The sequence below is a fragment of the Lepidothrix coronata genome, unplaced genomic scaffold (genome assembly GCF_001604755.1).
Source record: "Lepidothrix coronata isolate B3197 unplaced genomic scaffold, Lepidothrix_coronata-1.0 Scaffold212, whole genome shotgun sequence".
Taxonomy (NCBI): domain Eukaryota; kingdom Metazoa; phylum Chordata; class Aves; order Passeriformes; family Pipridae; genus Lepidothrix; species Lepidothrix coronata.
In genome coordinates, this window is record NW_016690392.1 from 1336300 (window position 1) to 1355173 (window position 18874).

The 18874-nt window shown below is 63.0% G+C and overlaps 2 protein-coding genes across 2 annotated transcripts; one reads left to right on the forward strand and one right to left on the reverse strand.

Annotated features, from left to right (window-relative positions):
• Positions 1-28: 28 nt before the first annotated feature.
• ANGPT4 (angiopoietin 4) lies at positions 29-9341 on the forward strand. Its single transcript, XM_017833250.1, has 9 exons — positions 29-692; positions 4821-4970; positions 5187-5308; positions 5620-5852; positions 6346-6461; positions 6917-7018; positions 7106-7272; positions 7890-8020; positions 8105-9341. Exons 1-9 carry the CDS (start codon positions 369-371, stop codon positions 8263-8265), a joined length of 1506 nt encoding a protein of 501 aa, XP_017688739.1. The 5' UTR covers positions 29-368; the 3' UTR covers positions 8266-9341.
• A 1521-nt stretch (positions 9342-10862) lies between these two features.
• FAM110A (family with sequence similarity 110 member A) lies at positions 10863-12619 on the reverse strand. Its single transcript, XM_017833254.1, has one exon. It carries the CDS (start codon positions 12617-12619, stop codon positions 11618-11620), a length of 1002 nt encoding a protein of 333 aa, XP_017688743.1. The 3' UTR covers positions 10863-11617.
• Between the last annotated feature and the right edge of the window lie 6255 nt (positions 12620-18874).

Genomic DNA, 18874 nt, shown 5'->3' on the forward strand with positions numbered 1-18874 from the left:
CAGCTGGGGGAGGAACGGGGGCTGCGTGTGCGAGTGTGTGTGTGCGTGTTTGTGCGCGAGAGACATTTATAGATCACGTGTGAAACTTGATCTCCCCGGAGTGGACTCAGAGGAGAGAAAAAAGATAGAAGTATTGTTTTTAAACAGATTTTTCCCTTTGTTTTTCTTTTTTTTTCCCTCCCCTCTCCCCCTGCGAGGGCTGGTGATAAAAGGCCGCAGCGGCCAGCGCCGGCTCAGAGGGAGGAAATGCCGAAATCTCCGCGGCTCGACGCGGCGGCGGCGAGCGCCCACTGACCCACCCCGGCACAGAGCAAACTGCCGGCGCCTTCCCTGCCGTGGCACCCCGGCACCGTGGGGACCTCTGTGCCATGTGGGGGCTCCGCCTTGGCCTCGTGGCCCTGACCTGTGCCACGACAGCTCTGTGTGCCACCAGAGCCCAGCGCCGGGCGCTGGACGGGGGCGGGCGCCGGCGCTACCACCGAGTGCAGCACGGGCACTGCAGCTACACCTTCGTGCTGCCCGAGGCTGACCCGCTTCCCTGCCCGGCCTCCCCCGGTCCTGCCCCTGGCCCGGCCAACGTGTTGCTGCAGCAGGACTCGCCGGCAGGCACCGCACATGCCGGGCACGGGGCTGCCCAGCGCCTGCAGCACCTCGAGAGGATCCTGGAGAACAGCACCCAGTGGCTGCTGAAGGTAGGAGGTGGGGTGTGGGGTGTGGGGGCACGGGCAGCAGGGTGGTGCGGGCAGGGGTCTGTGTCCGGCACCCACACGTGCAGCATCCCCGTGCCACTTTCTTCTCCAGCTCCCTTCCTGCCGGCGGCACAGCTGGAGACATTTGGGATTATGTGCACCTGAGCGGCCAGGTCAGCTTTTCCCTGCAGATGTGCAGCTGCTGTCAGGCACTGTCTGTGTGGAGGGAATGGGAGCTGCAGATCACTCACCCAGATCTCATCCCACTGCGGCTGTATTCCCTGACCATCCCTGCCACAGGGCTCCTTGGGGTCCTAGCTAGGTTAGCCATGCCAGACACCTCTTGGAGCTCAGCATTCCTCATTCTGGGTCAGGATATTAGGAAGGGGTTTGGCTGGTGGCAGAGTGAGGGACCTAAGGGCAGAGGCCACCAAAATCTCTCCAGATTCATCGTTTTCCCTCCTATGGGTTTTGCCAAAGCTCCCAGCATTCGGTGAGACTTTGTGCAGTACCTGTGGCTCCTGGGCGGCCCTGTGACCCATGGGAGAGTGTAGGGTGGGGGCAGTGGGATGCCACACCAGAGGGGCTGTGTACCCACAGGGTTTCCCTCCCCTACCCCCATCCCCACTGCCTGAGACAGGAAGCAGCATTTCCTTTCTGAAGCCCCCATCAGCCGAGCACAGCTGCCTGCGTCAGACCCAGGAATAGCTCATCCCAGGGGACACCTCTTGGGGGGCCCCTAAGCCCTGCGCCCCATGCCTGAGTGCCTGGGTGCCTGAGCTGACAAGAGGGGAAGTGGCTTGTCCCCAGCTGTCACTGACTCAGCAGAGCCACATCCAATGTCCTGTGGTGTCCCACTGGGGTGCAAGAGGTGTCCCACTGATGTGCCTCTGCAGCCTCATTTCCTGGGTGATGCCCCAGCTGAGGTGTGTGCTGAGCCCCCGCAGCACTTGGGGATGGGGATGGGGCCAACACACTGAGTGGGGGTCCCGGGGGTGACCTGTGCCAGCCACACTGTTCCGGTAGCCACCCCGGGTGTGGGGGACAGGGTGGGCAGCAGAGACGTGCAGGGTTGTTCCTTGTCCCATCCTAGAGGACAAATTCCTCAAAAGCTGGGAAAACGCTGAACCATGGCTCTGCTGGAAACCAGCCCAGGGGGTTGCAGATGGATCAGCAGGGCCAGCGACAACCCAGTGGCACTGAATCTCCACCACTGTGGGACCTGATGGGTCTACTGGGCACACGCAGCCCTGGGATCCCTGTGCCCTGGGGTATCTGCCTTGCTGTCCCTGTGCCATGGTGTCTTTGTGCCCTGCGTGTCCAGCCCTGTTCTGAGCTTCTCCTGCAATGAGGGCAGCCTTTGGACATGGCCGAACAAGACAGAGAGCCAGGAGTCCCACCACAGCTGCTGCTGCCCCAGTGTGGGGCTGCACATCTGGGCAGCTGTGGCAGCAGTGCCCCCTCACCCCAGCCCCAGTGGGGCACTGGGTCCCATCCCATTCTTTCCATCCATGCCATCATGAACATCCCACCTCATTCCATCCCATCACAAGCATCCATCCCATCCCACCCTATCCCACCCCATCCCACCCCATCTTGCAGCACAGCTCTCTCCTTTTAGAGGCAGCTTACAGCTATGTTTTTTTCTGTTGTTCCCTGGCTTCCTGAATTTCAGTGGAGCTGCCCAATGAGGCTTGTTTTGGTCGAACTCCAGCCCTGAACAAACAAACCAGGGCTCAAAGGAGGCATTGGGTTCAGGGACAGATCGTAAACAACATCGCATCCCAGTCTGCTCTGCCCTGGCATGGGGAGCCCTGCAGGGTGATGAGGAATTTGAAGGCCCCCTGAGACCCAGCAGGGCTTCCCAGCAGCCCCAGCACCAGCCTCCTCCAGGAACCCCATCCATGGCACTGGGGGGCTGGTCCAACCTCCCCCTGTGCAGGCCCCCGTGGCTGTAGGACACACGGACGTGACAAGGACCCAGCACACAGGGACACGTTGGCTGCTCCTGTTTCAGGAGGAATTAATTTTAGTTCAAACACAAACATTTGATGGTGCCACTGGGCCTGGGTGGGCTCAGAGTGGGATGGGGTCCCCTGTGGGGTAGTAGCAGTTTGGCAGCTCTGGGGCAGCAGGGACTGGTGCTGCTCACGCTGGGATGGGTGCAGGGGTGTGAGCAGCAGGTGGGGTCTATCCCTCCACTTCTGGCTCAGGGATCCCCCAGCCAGTGCTTTCGGGATGCTTAGAAATGCCAGGGGAGGACAGGTGAGGGACAGGGACAGGAACTGGTGAGGGGTGTGGCTGCAAGAAGACAGCACAGGATCATGCAGCCATGGCCAACAGGATCTTGGCATAGGGGCAGAGGGTGACTGGGGTTCCTTCTGCTCCAGGGCAGCTCTTTGGGGTGATCCACAGCATGACAGTTCGTCCCCCTACTGTTTTGCTTTTATGGTGGAGGAATGAGTCTGGTGGGACCTTCTGAGCCCAGGGGAGCCCCATGAGGTGAGGGGAGGACAATCCCAGATTCCCTGTCCACAGCACACAGCCTGTCCCACTCATGTCCCCTGTGACACCCATGGCAGGGGACACTGTGTCCCACTCCAGCTCCAAGGGAGCTGGATCCAGGGATGGGGGCCAGGATCCAGGGCTCCCTCTCTGGGGCTCTCAGCCCTCACTGTGCCAGCCTGACCTTTTCCACGGGTATGTTCTGCCCTCAGCTTGCAGATATGTTTATTTAAAAAAAAAAAAAAAGTCAAAAAGCAAGACTGAGAGGGAGAAAAGGCCTCCCTGAGCCCTGTGAAGCAACAAGATTAACGACGTGGTTAAAGGGAAACTCTCCAGCAATCCCTCAGCTCGGGGAAATGTTTTCCAGACGCGGCTCTCCGACCTTTCCCTGCTTCCTCCCCGAGAGCACATTTCTGCGAAGCAAAATCCCCAGGGAAGCGGGTGCAGGCAATGCTGGCTGGAACACGCAGGCCTGGGACCCTCCTGCCCCGAGACCCTCCTGCCCCGAGACCCTCCTGCTCCTCCACGACTGCTCGTGGTGGGGTGATGGTTTTGCCACTGCCTGGTGCTGGGGAGAAGGGAATGGGGCCCTGCCACTGGCAGCGGGTTTTTGTCACGCCAAACAAGTGCAAAGCCCGGTGCCCTGGCCAGCTGCCAGCCATGCTCCCATGCCGAGCATCCCGGCACCGCTGCATTCCCGCCATGGTGCAGAGCATCCCGGCACCACTGCCTGCTTGCCATGCCACCCAGGAAACAGCATCCCAACCCTGCCGATTCTGGTCCACAACCCCACGAGATGAAGAGGGATGTGGGGCTCTCCCTGCATCACTGGGGAGCTCGGGCAGGGAAGCAGGATCTGGGCAGTGCAGAGACATTGGGATCTGTGAGGTGCAGGAAGCTGGGCAGCCCCGTCCCCCCTGCTCTCGGGGGCTGCTTTCCCAGCGTGGGCGGCAGCGCGGCCCCTTCCGCTCCCTGCGGCCCCCGCCGAGGGACTGTGCCCCCATCGAGGCCATCACCCTGGGGAGGGGCTGAATGGGAACCTCATGGCAGAGTGTCCAGAAATAGCAAAGCCTTTGGGAAAGGCGGCTCCCCCGCGGGCTGGGAAAGCGGAAGCGTCATCTCAGCTGTGTCCGAGCTGTGTCGTCAGCCAGCTCCTTTCCAGCCCTGAGTGCTTCCCCGTGGTGGGGCAGCACCAAATGCCGGACAACCACTTTCCCCGGCCCATGGTGGCCTCCCACCCTCCACTTCCCCAGCCCTGGGAAACCAGTGGCTGGGGGCTGGCAGTTGATGCCAATGCCAGTGCCAATGCCAAAACCAGCCACTTCCTGCCCGGCTGCTTGGCACGGGCCACCCCACCTGGGCATCAGCCCCAGCTTGCCAGCACACCTGGGCACACACAGGCCTGTGCCAGGTCCCAGCTGGCACTGCAGCCCAGGAATCTCGGCAGCCAAGGCCTGAGGGGGCTCCCCCGCAGCAGCTCAGCTCGCTCTGCCCTCTGATAAGTTTCAAAGGACACAGGGCTGTGCCTCGGGGCTGTGCCCAGCAGTGCCAGGCTCGGCCAGGGCGCCAAGACAGGACCTGGTGAGGTGCCCAAATGACCCAGTGCATCGCCACTCCCCTCCACAGCTGGAGAGCTACATCCAGAGCAGCGTGAAGCCGGAGGTGGCGGAGCTGCGGCAGACGCAGAACCAGACGGCCACTGTGCTGGAGATCGGCAGCTCCCTCCTCAACCGCAGCGCCGAGCAGAGCCGCAAGCTCACCGACGTGGAGGCCCAGGTGTGTCCCCACGTCCCCACCACCCTGAGACCGTGGTGGGTGGCACTGTTTGTCTGCTGATAAAAGTGGGGCGATTCCCTGAGGTGACACAGGGTTGAGTGTACCAGTGCCAGAGGTGCCAGGGCTGTGTGCCAGGGACTTGCCAGCCTGGTGACATCGGGGGTGTGGGGGGGCCCTGGCTGCTGATGCCAACACTTCCCTCTGCTCCTGAGGCAGGTGCTGAATCAGACTTGGCGCATCGAGATGCAACTCCAGGAGAATTCCCTGTCCACCACCAAACTGGAGAAGCAGCTGCTGCTGCAGACCAACGAGATCCACAAGCTGCAGAACAGGAACAAGTAGGGGTTGGGTTGGCTCAGGGATCCCCACAGCCTTTGAACCCCACAGGGAGGCTGGTGTCTCCCACCTCACACTGCACTTTCAGGGGACTTGAACCCCTCCAGGTACTGGCTGGGGTCCCTGAGGGGTTGCACAGCCCCAGAATGGGGCTTGGGTTCCCCTGACCGGGCCCATCCCAGAGGTGGGGGTGAGATTCAGTGTGTGCAGCAGGGGATGGGGACAGCAATGGGTCCCCACAGGCATGCCAGGACACTGCAGCTGGGGCTGGGTCCACTCTGCCATCCCCATCACCGCTGCATCCCCCTCCCAGCATCCTGGAAGTGCGGGTGCTGGAGATGGAGACGAAGCAGCAGGCGGAGCTGGCAGGGGCCCACTTGGAGAAGGAGAAGCTGCAGCGGCTGCTGAGCCGGCAGAGTGGCACCATCGAGGAGCTGGAAAAGACACTGCTGGCTGCCAGTGCCAACACCAGCCTGCTCCAGCGCCAGCAGCTCCAGCTCCTCCAGTCCGTGCAGAGCCTGGTGCGCCTCGTCTCCCAGGGCAGAGGTGAGCAGGATGTGGGGCAGGGTGCGGGCAGGGTGCAGGCGGTGGGAGAACATCTTCCCCTCTCAGGAGGGTGCCAGGATACCCCTGTGCTCAGCTCAGCTTGAGTGATTTCACCCCAAGAGTCACAGAATTACGGAATGCTTTGGGTTGGAAAGGACCTTAAAGCTCATCTTGTTCCAACCCACCCTGCCATGGTCAGGGACACCTTCCACTAGAAAATGGGCTGCTCATTGCACCCAAGAAGCAGCTTGGAGCTCCCATGGGGAGTGTCCATGTCCTGACTCCATCCCCAGTCATGGAAAACCCCCAGGGTTAGGCTGGCAGTGGCCCTGGTGGCACAGCTGCCTTGCCCAGCCCTTGGGAGATGGCGCAGAAGGAAGAAAAATAGTCTGTGGGCACAAAAGCATTCAAAGGAAGAGGGAAGAGGAGCAAAACCAGGCAGGGCTGTGGGGCTGGCAGGGTTTCTGTCATCTCACTGTCCCTTCTGCCACAGCCATGTCACCTGGGCAGGAGCAGCAATTCCAGGACTGTGCCGAGGTGCGCCGGGCAGGCATCCGCACCAGCGGCGTGTACACCTTGCACATCGCCAACCTCAGTGAGCCCAAAAAGGTGAGCACAGCCTGGAGAGGGCACCTCTGCAGCACCCCGGGGTGCTGCACACCCCAGTGCCACCCAGTGCACACCAGCCCAGCCCAGAGCGGGTATCCCTGTTGTATGGCACATCCCAGAGCAGTTGCCCCCACCCCATCTGGCGCCAGGGACTTTCAAGGCTGAAGGCAGCACCCACCCAGTAAAGGCAGGGTTGGCACAGCCTTCCAGATGGAGGGAAAAAATTGATTTAAAGGCAACCTGATCTGTGAACACCATGCCCCAGCCCCTGCCCACAGCCATGGAAGGAGGAGAGACCCCCCAGCCAGGCACTGGGCACAGCACATGCCTGACAGACCCTCAGCAAGCCCTGGCACCCATGGAGTGCCCACACCAAGCTGCCCAGCCCACTGGGGGATGCACCTGACTGCCCACTCCAAGCCAACCCCAGCCCATCCCCCCTCTCCCCTCTACAGGCATACTGTGACATGGAGACAGACCAAGGGGGCTGGACTGTCATCCAGCTTCGTGCCAACGGCAGCCTCAGCTTCCAGAGGAGCTGGAGGGAGTACAAGCAGGTCTGTGCCCACCTGGGGAGTGGGGCACCCTGGGGGCACCCTGGGCACCCTGCACACCCTGCACTCACCCACCCTGCTGTTCCCCAGGGCTTCGGGGATGCAGCAGGGGAGTACTGGCTGGGTAACGAGGCCGTGCACCTGCTGACCAGCCGAGTGCCCTACACCCTGCGAGTGGAGCTGCAGGACTGGGAGGGCGGACAGGTGTATGCCCAGTATGGGAAATTCCAGCTGGGAAGTGAGCAGCAGCTTTACAGGTAGGAGAGAACACTGTGGAGGTGGCCACCCCGTGCTCTTTCTTCTCTTCCTGGACTCCTGAGAAGTAGATTTTTAATGTATAGAATTGCATCAAGGCAGCGGGATTTGCTATCCCAGAGGGAGTTCCTACCCCAGGCAACAGCTTGCACTAAAGGTCACTGCTTGGGCAAGTGGGGTCACACAGCCATGGTCCACACACACTCCTGGGGGTGCCAGGCATCCCCAGGCTGCCTGTGTCTAGGGCTAATGATGTCCAGTTTGCCATGACTGTGTGCTCCTGGCCACGGAGGGTGACCGCCGGATGGGGGCTTCCCTGCTGGGCTGGAAGTGGGACCAGGCCCTGGAGATCTCCTGTACCATCCATCCCATGCATGCACCAAGCTGACCCCCAGCAAAGAGGACTGGAGGAGATTGGAGGGGAATCCTCTCTGCCCCAGCATAGCACAACCTTCACCCTAGGGGACCCCACCAAGCTGGATCTGCAGGATCTCTGCCTGCATCCCTCCGTGCTGTGCTCAGCTCGTGGCATCCACGGCCTCCCCGAGCAGAGCTGGGGGGCTCTGTGACCCCCCCCAGCACCCGGCAGTGACGGTGACTGTGCTCCTGCTGGGCGCAGGCTGTCACTGCAGGACTACAGTGGCACGGCCGGGCAGCAGAGTGGCCTGGCCCTGCAGGGCACCCAGTTCAGCACCCGCGATGCCGACAACGACAACTGCCTCTGCAAGTGCGCCCAGATGCTCTCGGGAGGTGAGTGGAGCGGGGGGACCCCCACGCAGCACCCCAGGGTGCCCGATCACGATGCCACCCTCCCACCCTGCTCCCTCCCTGCAGGATGGTGGTTCGATGCCTGTGGCCTCTCCAATCTGAACGGCATCTACTACCCAGCCCGGAACAACATCCGCAAGCTCAACGGCATCCGCTGGCACCACTTCCAGGGGCCCAGCTACTCCCTGAAGGGCACTCGCATGATGATCCGACCCACCAGCTTCTAATGTGCCGGCAGTTGGGGCAGCACTGAGACCAGTGCCAGCACAGAGGGAAAAGCCCAGGACAAGGGATGGTTGAGGGATACTGAGACACCCCCCCCGGCCACTGCAGGGAACCTTTTCCACCAGCAATTTTTTTTCACTCTTGTTTATCCAATTTTCCAGATGCCTGCAGTGTCACCATGGCCATGCTGGAGGGACTGGGGGCAGGGGTGAGGGGTACTGGTGCTGCAGGAGCTGGCCTGGGGGCCCTGCCATGAGACAAAGCCAGCCTGGCTGAAGTGGGCTCCAGCACATGGAAACCCCCTGATCCCGCCTCAGCTTCTCTCCACAGATTTCTGCTGGGACTCAGGGGTTTGCCCTGGGGACAGGGGTCCAAGAGCCCCCTACCCCCAGTGATGAGAGCCTCTGGGACCACTGTGCACTCAGAAGGACTCCAAGGCATGGTGGGGGCTTTGCCTTTTCACTGATTTTGGGCATTGTAAAGTCCTCACCATCCTGCTTTCCTGTAGGATTAGAGGAGCTGGGTAGGACAGAGATCTTCACAAGTACCAGGGCTGGTGGCATCCCACCATCCCCTCCTGCCCAGGCACAGCCATGCAGGGGGACACAGGCTGTCCCCTTCTGAACATAGCTCAAGCCACTGTCTTCCTGCATGGCAGGACAGGCACTGCTCCTCACAGGATGGGGCCGGCCACCAAAGAGGACAAGAAGAGCAGGGGGTGCCTGTGGGGACCCTCAGGGGCCCCAGTCCTGGGATGGCTGACAGCCCAGTGCTGGAAGGCACTCACTGGGAGCAGACACTGCATTGGCAGGGGGCTGGCAGAGCCCCAGGATAGCCAGGATGGGTCTGGAGGTCACAGGTGGGGAGGGGGCTGCGGTTTAAGATGGGGCTGGGGGTGGGAAGTGGTGGGTGCTGGCACTGGCACCGGCTGTGCACGCAGCAGCGGGGGGGCTCCTGCTGCCTCCCCTCATCTCTGTCCCGAGGCACCCGCTAATTAACACTGATTAAAGCACGTGACGTCGTTGGCGCTTCCAGAAGATGCTCATCAGTGGGGAATAATTAAAAAATGGAAAACACAGGGGGCGGTGCTGCCGGTTTTCCTTCTGTCCTGGCTGGCTGCCTGCACCTCCTGCCTGCGCATGGGGCACCCATGGGAGATCTTGGCTTGCGGGAGGTGACAGTGATGGGCAATTCCCCTCCTCCCTGGAAATAACCGACAGGCTCAGCTGCACTCCCCATGAAACCGGAGCCACCGGGAGGCAGCTGCCAGGGAAAGCGATAGGGAGCACAGGGCTGTCCTGCTGTCCCCAGCAGGGACACACGACAGGGGGGCATTCCAGGGGGGCACATGCTCCTGGACGTGTCTGTGCTGAGGTTTCATGCTGGCAGTCCCGTGGGTGCCAGGTCAGATGGAGACTCCTGCCTCGGGAACACGGCTGCTGTCTGTGCATCTGCATGCACACAAACACATGTGCACGTGGACATGCACATACCCTTGGACATGCGTGCACAGGATCATGCCTGCACACATGAGCACACAGGGCTTTGGGCAGCTACGTCAGGTCCCGGCCACGCAGGACATGGGGCAGCGGAGCCACACCGAGGACAGGCAGTGCCTGGGGGACATGTGGCTTCTTGGTCCATTCCCCCCCTTCTCCTTAGCCATAGCAGCAAATTTAGACCAAGCCCTGGGACACACCAGGCTGAGGAATCCAGCAGCACAGCCGGTCCCAGCCACCAGTGGGGATCTGGTTCCCTCAGAGATTTCCCCAAGGGCAAAGGCTGTCCCCGAGTGGGTGCCTGGGGTCCCTGTCCCCCTCTGATTTCCGGGGTGTTTTCCCTGGGGAGACACTTGGTGCCCCATGTGCCATCATTAAGGATCTCCTGGGTATGTGTGTCTTCCCCAGAGCACTTCATCAGGCTGACTCACAGCCAGATGCCATCCGGTCACCGTGTCCTGTCACCGTGTCCTGCCACAACATCCTGCCCTCCACATCCCCAACACTCAGACCTGCCAATACCTCAGCAGGAGCTGGATGGATCCTGCTCCCCAGGCAGCAGATCTGGGTAGACATGCACAGTGCAGGAGTTGGGCTGGAGTGGGAAATGTTTCTTCATGGGGGCTCTTTTGGGGCCTCCAAGTGCTGGGCGGAGGCCCCAGTCAAGGGGGCCCCGGCGCTGCACCGGCCATGCAAGGCTGCCCTGGGAGAACACACAGGTGTTTTTCATCTTCAAAGCACTCCCTGCACCAACTTTCATCCCAGCCCGACTGGGAGGTCTCCACTATCACCACCCCCATCTCCCAGTCTCGGGGGAGCCAGGACCCAGCCAAGCTTTGCTGGAGAGAGGCAAGGAGGCAGGGGAGGGCTGCATGGCACAGAGGGGAATCCCACTGACTGGGGCTCTGCCGGGACCTGCCAGACCCAACCGCCGCCCTGCCATACCCGCCGGGCCCCGCGCTGGCACGCCACGGCACGGCACCCATCGCTCCTGCCAGCACCCACCCGCTCAGCACCCCCAGTCCTGCAGATCCGCAGGCACTCCAAGGGTCCCTGCCCCATCCCAACCTCCACCGCCTCGAGAGACAACGCACAGCCTCCAAAACACAGACATTTAATAAACCTGGCTGCATTACCATTATTATTATTTACAGATCAAACATTGGGAAAAACAGTAGAAAAGAGGAACTCTTGTCTTCATAAATACCAGGCCCAGCATGGTGGGGGTCGCACACCCACTGGCAGCCAAGGGGGGACACAGGCACCCGCAGTCACTCACACACACACTCACAGCCCTGGGCAGCTCCAAGCAGGGGATCAGGTTTGCCCCCTGAAGCACCCAGCTTCTCCCAGACCTTCAGCAGTAAGACAGGGCCACCAGGATACAACCCCCACCCCAGGCAGTGGGATCCCCTCGGTGGAGGCTGCAGAGAGGCAGCTTCTTCCCCAAGGCTGTGTCCCTGCTCTGTGCAGGGGGGAACCAGCCCCTTGCACCCCACCCATGGGTGTTGGTGAGGAGCACAGCAGGCAAGAACCGCCAGCAGTGCAGGCAGGGCAGCCACACATGAGGCTCCATGGGTTTTGGGGACCAGCCACACACCCAGGGACACACAGTATCCTCTGCCTTCCCATGGGCTGGCAGGGGCCTGATTCTTCAGTGCTGGCAGAGGGCTCTGAAGATGGATGGCCAGCCACCACATCGGGCCAGTGGTGCTGTGGCACAGGGGGGGCTGAGTTCAAGGGTCCTGTCACAGGCAAGAGGTCCCTGCTCCTCCCAGGGCACAGCCTGTGCTCTGTCCCCATCCAACATAGCCCGCTTGCAAGCAACCCATCTCTAGTGCCCACCACGGCACTGCTACACGTCGGAGACCTGCTGGGGCTCCCTGGCCTGGCGCAGCCCGTAGAGCCACTTGATGACACGGGCGTTGCGCTCGATGACAGAGATGCCGTAGGGCACACGCTCGGCCGGTCGCCCCTCCGGTGTGGCAGCGCTTGGCGGGGAGCGCCCGCCCTCCGAGCTGGCTGTGCTCACGCTGTGGAACTTGAGGGACACGATGTCGGAGCTGGCGCGGGCGAAGCGCTCGGCCCCCATGTCCTGCATCTCCTCGGGGTCGAGGCCGCAGTAGTTGAAGAAGCGCTCCAGGTCGGCGGTGGCCCGCGAGAGCCGGTCGCTCAGGTCCGACTTGGAGCGGTGCAGCAGCGGCTGCCGGCGGGCACTCTCGGGGCGGGCGGGTGAGCTCCGGGACGGGGTCACAGGCAGCCCACCTGGGACGGGGGACGCGGGCACCGGTGTCACTGGGCTCCTCGGAGCTCCACAGGGACGGACGTCCACCCTCCGCACGGCCACGCTGCCGGGGGGCCTGGCGGTGGTGGGGCTCTCCGGCAGCTTGCCAGCCCCCTCCGCCGCCGGCGCCTCCGCCCGCCACCTGCACTCCCTGCCCAGCGGGCTCTCAGCCTTAGGGAAGGGGCTGTCACAGAGGTTGATGAGGTTGTTGAGGATCTCCAGGTCAAGGGAGGTCTTCGGGCTGGCAGCCTCGGCGCGGCGCGGCCCTGCAGGTGCCCTGCGGCTGGGGGTGAGCGCAGCCCGGCGCACCCCCGGCGTGAAGAGGGGCTGCTTGAGCAGCAGTGGCTTCACCGGCTCCTGCTTGGTGCTGGCGACCCGCTGACTCTTCACATACTTGGCCTTGTCGGCCTCCAGCCTCTCCACTGCGCTGGGCTTCCCGGCCCCCGGCTCGGCATGCCGGCGGAAATACGCGGGGCCCTTGCGGAGGATGCGGACGGGCATGACCGAGGTGAAAGGCGCTGTCACCGTCACCCCCTTCATGGTGTCGCCGGCTTGCAGCGCCTCGACGGGCATCCTCCGTGCCGGCACCGGGACAGGGGGTGGGCGGCCGCCACGGGCAGCGAGGGGCTCACGTGCCGTCGGCTGCGAAGAGGGACTGGAGTGAGCGCGGCGGCGATGCTGCCCCTGCCCGCGCCCCGGCCCCGCGGCAGACAAAGGCTGCCCGGGCTGTGCGGTGCTGCACTGGCTGCGCCGCCGGCCCCGGGCTGCCTATTTGAAGGCGGACACCACGCCTCCACCGCCGCCGAGCCTCCCCGACACGTCCCCCGGCCAATCCGCGCCGCACGCCTGCTTCAAACCGCACCGGGGCCAATGGGGCCGGCCCCGGCGAGGGGCACCCTGGGGAGCGAGTGGGGCGGGGAGAGCCCAGCACCCCTCAGCGATGCTCTGCCCACATCGCATATGCCCGGGGACGCACCGTCTGCATCAAGAGGCGCACTGAACGTGCCCAGGGGGTGCATCACCCACATCAAGGGGTGCATTTCCTGCACCCAGGAATCAATCACCCACTCCCAGAGGAGCACTGATTTCTCCCAGGGGTGCATCGCCTGCTCCTAGGGGAGCACTGATTGCTTCCAGGGGTGCAATCACTCACATCTTTACATCGCCCATGCCGAGGGGTGCATTGCTGACTCCCAGGAGTGCCTCCCCCATGCCCGGGGTTCCATCACGCACCACCCTGCCACGCTGGGGGAATCGGTGCTCCACTCCCTCTGCTGTTCCCTCAGCTCTAGGCCCTCTTTCAAGCTCCGTGGCTGCCCTTGCAAGCTCACAGACTCACTGTTCCCATCCTGGAGCTCCTTGGAAAGTACGGGTGGGGGTTTCCACTAGTGCTTCCTCGGCCACAGTGTGCTGGGAGCAGCATGGGGCCCCATGCACCCCGTGTTCTTGGGCCCCTGCCAACCCCAACAAGCGCAGCCGCTGCCACAAGGCAGAGGCACCATGCCCGCCCACAGCAGGAAGGAGGGGCACACTGAAACCAGCCCTGCACCCCTCTGCAGCCCCCGGCCCAGGGGTGGGCACACCTGAAAGGGTCCCAATACCCAGGGAAGCTCAGGCAGTGGCAGGGCACACAGGGGGACACATGGCTCAGACCTCCTCCCCCAAGCTCCTTCCCGAGCTGCTCTGAGATCTCCTCTGGGGGTCCTGATTTGGGGCACTGCTGAGCCCTGAGGAGGTGAGAGAGCAAGCCCCAGCACTCACCGGGAGCAGTGGTGGGTATGATGGGCACCAGTGTGCTGTGGTCTCACGGCAGCCCCGAGCACGCAACCCTCACGTCACTCGCTCACCTCCCTGCACAAACTTCCTGGGTGCAGCCCAGATCCTGTCCAGATCCTGTCCCAGCTCTGGCCGCAGGTGGCAGGAGTCAGCCCCGGCACTCAGAGCCCCACTGAGCCACAGCTGAGCCATGTCTGCACACCCTGCCAGCCCAGGGGTTACAGTGTGTCAGCCCCAGCCCCCCCAGAATCTGCACCCCAGCAGGGTCCCTGCACAGCACACGGTGCATCCACCTGACACGCTGTGACAGGCGAGAGGCCTGGGGGAGGGTGGCTGTCTCTGTCCCCGTACTCATACCCTGCCTGGGGGGACACGCTGCCTCCTGACCTGGAAAGTGTCTGCCGGGGGGCGGTCAGGCATGGTGACAGCTGGGGATGGTCCCAGCACCAGCACAAATCTTCCTGTGTCCTCCCTGGAGCAGCTTTCTGCAGAACCCCTCGGGTCCAGCACTGCCCAGACCCTGTGCCAATGGCCAGCCCTGCTGCCCTCGTGCCTGTGCCCAGCACAGGGAAGGTTCCTTGGCTGCAAATGTGCCCCCCAAGCAAGGTGAAGGAGGAAAATGTCCCCATGTTGAGCGCTGGAGCCCAGCTCAGTGCCAGACACTCAGCCCTGGGGCCAAGCCAAGGGTGGCTGTTGGGGCACAGGGACGAGGACACAGGGTCCCCCAGTGCAGTCACCTGTGGCCGGTGTGGGGTCCCCTCCCCAGCACGGACAGCCAGGTTAGGCACAACCTGCTGCTCCACATTCCTGCGGTGCTGAGCCGCTGTGCTGGCACGGCCGGGCTGCACCGAGCCAAGGTGAGCCGAGCGGAGCCGCCCTCCAACAGACCCAAAAACACACCAACATTATCCCATGCCCCAAGCCCAGCCAGAGCGCTGGGCAATAACCAGCATGGCCCCAGCTCCTTGCCTTCCTGGGCCAGGCAGCCCAGCCAGGCTCACTTGGCACACCGGCTCACCTCCTGCCTGGAGGAGCTGCTCCAGAGGTGTGCGGTTGTGACCTCCCCCCCCACCAGCTCACCCAGCCCCACTCTGCTGGCACAGGACTGGCACGGGACTGGCACGGGACTGGCACCACCTCCGCCACCCACCTGGATCGGCCCTGCAGCGTGGGAGCCTCCTCGGCACGGATCAACTGCTGCACTGCTTCCCCCTGCGCTAGTTCCGAGGGTGTCCCGATGGTGTCCCAATGGTGTCCCAATGTCCCCGCACCTCCTGCTCCCCAGCCACGTCCTCCCCGTGTCCCTGTGGGAAGGCGGCTGGCGGGCACTGGAGCAGCTCCGTGTGCGGCGGCTGCTGCTGAGTCAGTGCCGGGCGAGGACGCCCTCCAAGGCAGCTCAGCGCTCACATGGGATCGAAACCACGGGGCATTCCTCCATGCCAGGCTGCGTCACGCAGCGTGACAGTGCCTGGTGACGTTCCAAGTGCCGGTTCAGCCCGCGGTGCCGGCTGGGCAGCCTGGATGCACATGTGGCCTGAGGTGCTCCCACGGACAAAGCCAAAACCCTTCTGAAAGTCGCTGCCCACTGCAGGCAGAGGATCCTGATGCTGTGTCAGGGCTTGAGGGAGACAGGGAAATTCCCAGCCCTCCCGTGGTCGCCTGAGTCCCCACGTGTCACCGGCATGGCCAGCTGGCAGGGCCTGCTCTGATGTGGAAAACTCGCTTTATTTCCCCGTGCACCTGACAGCAAAAATTTCAAAGTGTAGGGAAATAATCTGGTGAGCAAGAAGAGAGGTGACGCACTCGAGCAGGGTCACCAAGCCCACAGCCACCTGAACCCACTGGCCTGACCCCAGCCCCAGGGTGGCTCCTGCCCCATGGCATCTCCAGTCAGCTCTGCATGGAGGGAATGAGCATTTGGTCCACGCTATGGAGCTCAGTTACAGCCCTGCATTGTTCAAACTGCTTTTGGAGCAACACAAGGAGCTGGTGGAGGGAGAAGAGCCAAGGGAAGCACGCAGTAAACAGCTGTCTGGGAGCCAGAGGGCTGCCCTGAGCTCAGATCCACACAACGGGCTCGGCTGGAAAATCCCTGCTCGGTCGGTAGGCGAGGGCAGAGCCCTCAGGCTGCATCCCCCCACGGCTGTGAGGCTGCACGGGTGCAGGCAGGAGGCTGTTGGAGCTGCCTGGGCACGTCTGGCCCGTTGGAGCAGGGCGTTGGAGCCAGGCAGCGCCCCGTGCCTCGCCCTCCCCAGGAGCATCCCGGGACATGCTCCGGGAGGGCAACCTTCTGCAGGAATGCTTCCCCAGCACCTGGTGCAGCACCTCCACCGCTGCTCCAGGGACACGGGCACAGTGTTTGGAAACAAAGGGACTGGCACTGCCTTTGCTCTCACCTCCCACAGACATTCCTCTGTGCCACTCTCAGGACCTCCTGGACGGTAAGTGCAGCTGCAAATGAGCAAAAACACACTCAGAGGCCAATTCCCCCCTGGAAGTGCTGGTTGAAGGCAGCTGCAGGTGCCTGGTAGCACCCACTGGGGCTCAGTGTAGTGTGGGCAGCCCCATGCAGGGGCACCCCCAGGGCTGGGAGCCCCCAACCCCTTCATTTTGGTAGGTGCTAATTCCTGGTGTTTTATTTCAGCCCCTTGCCACGTCCTAACCCAGGGCAAACCACGCTCTGCTCCTGCCTGAGTTTCCTCAGCGAGAGCTCTGCAGAGTCGCTCTAGAAGTACATGGGGACATGATGGGGAGGCTCCTGCTGTGCCCAGCATCGCCCTGCTCCCCGTGGGCAGAGGGAAGGATGCTGCCTGCACCCGAATGTCCCCACTCGGTCTCTGCTCAGGGAGCCAGGAGCCGGGGAGGTGACAGATGGGGACATGCCGGGCACGAAGCCTTTGTCTGGCCGGTGGCGGCGGCACGGACCCGCAGATGGCGGCTGCCGTGGGGCCGTGGCCACAGCCCGTGGCCAGGCGAGCGCTGGGCCCTGGGGATCCGGCCCTTTTGTTGGGGTCTCACCTCCGGCAGCGGCCCCTTCCCGGCCGCCCCCCACCAGCCTTTCAACTTTCAACTTGACCTGTTCCTTTCACATGGAAATGAGATGCAAATGGCGCTGGGGCTGCCAGGGGTCCAGCGGCTGTAACCCGCCAGCAGGTCCCCAAGTCTGGGGGGTCACACCCACTCAAATGTGGTGGCCAGTGGTCTCTGGGGCGAAGGGGTCCCCTTTGTCCCCCAGCAATGGAGCAGCAGCCCCCCCCTGCCCAGGCAGACAGTCTCCACTGCTCCCAGCTGGAAGCGGATGAGTCTAGCCGGGGCTGAGTTTCAGGACTGACCCTTGCTCTCCCGGGCTGCCGATCCTCCCATGCCCTCCCACCATCCAGGCACCCCCGGGCACGGGCAGCGTGCCCAGCCTGGGGAGCCCCGCTGCACCCCCTGCCCTGCACTGGCTGCAGTTGGGATGGGGTCCCCAGTCCCGGCTGGTGAGGAGGGGGCTTTCCAGAGGGTTGGTCATCACACCCCAGCAAAGTCCCGCAGGCAGGGACCACTCGGCTACCAAATGTTGCCATCTGCCTCCGGGGCCTTCGCTCGCATCTGTTGGGGGTGTGGAGGGGTGAGGGGCCGGGGGGCCGGGGGCTCAGCTGCGGGGCGGGCAGGGGGCGGAGGAGGCACGGGCAGGGGGCGGAGGAGGCACAGGCAGGGCAGGCAGCACGTGTCGGGTGGATTTGGGTGAGGAGTGTGAAGGGGCAGCATGGAGGTCCCGCACCTAGCACCCCCTCCAGCTCCACTGCCCCTGCCCTGCAGCCGTTTGCCCTTGGGAAGGGTCTCACCACCGTCTGCGCTGCTCCTTTGTGCTGCCAAATTAAACACAGGGCAATTGTTGTCCTCTCTCCATTCCCTCCCTGTCCACATCCCCACGGACACACAGCGACCTCAGCTGCCCCGGGGCCAGTTCGAGCTCCCCACGCCCAGTTTTCCCCAGCTCTTTGGACCTGTTCCCTGCCTTCCAGGTCCCCTGGGCTTTTGTACTGCTTTTTAGTAGGACAGAGGTAATTTTGTCCGTGGGAGCCAGTGTGGGACTGTTTGAGAATTGTGTTGAAAGCTGATAACCCGGGGCTGTTGGATTATGGCTGAACGGTGTTCACACAGTACGAGAGACTTTTCTGCTCCTCACACTGCCCCACCAGTGAATGAGAGGGCTGGGGGTGCACAGAAATCGGGAGGGGACATGGATGTGACAGCTGCCCCTTTGACCAAGGGATACCCTGGACTGCAGGACATCCTTGCTTTCCCTATTAGACTGACTTTATCTCTACCTACTACTTTTGTCCCTTTTACCCTTTCCCATTCTGTCCCTCATCCCACCGGGGGATGTGAGTGAGCAACTGCGGGGTGGTGGTGGGGGCGAACTGCCTGCTGGGGTTAAACCACAGCAGCACCTCAAACTTTGACCATCCCCCACCACGGGCACCCACCGTTCCCGCAGTGCCAGGGGACACTCTTGTCCCCACTGCACTGAACAGCCCTGGCTGCTATCGGTACTCCCACAGGAGCAGTAGCCCCCGAAGGGACAGGGACAGGGACAGGCAGGCAGGCAGGGCAGGCAGGGAAGCAGGTCAGGGAGGGCAGACAGGGAGGGCAGCAGGGAAGCAGGCAGGCAGGCGGGAGAAGGCAGCTCCAGGTTTCGCAGGGCTGCAGCCCGCTCTCCCAGCGACACCCGGTGGGTGCTGGGGGAAGAGCCGCCATGAGGCATCCTGGGGCGGTGGGTGCTGGGATGGGGCGGGGGGTGGGGGTGCTGCTGGGGGTGACCTAGAATCTGTCTCCTCACCCGGCTGGTGCAAGTGGTTCATACGCTGGCTCACAGTTGGGTTCCCGCAGTATTCCAAGGTGGGACAGCTGCCACACTCAGGGGTCCCCGAGGGCCCCATGCCAACCCAAGACCCCGCAGAGACCCCCGATGGGGACAGGAACTGTCACTGGGAGACACTTGCACCTGCAAGAAGAGTCTGTGATAGGTGGGAAGCAGTTCAGGCAGGGACAAGGGCAAAGTCCAGG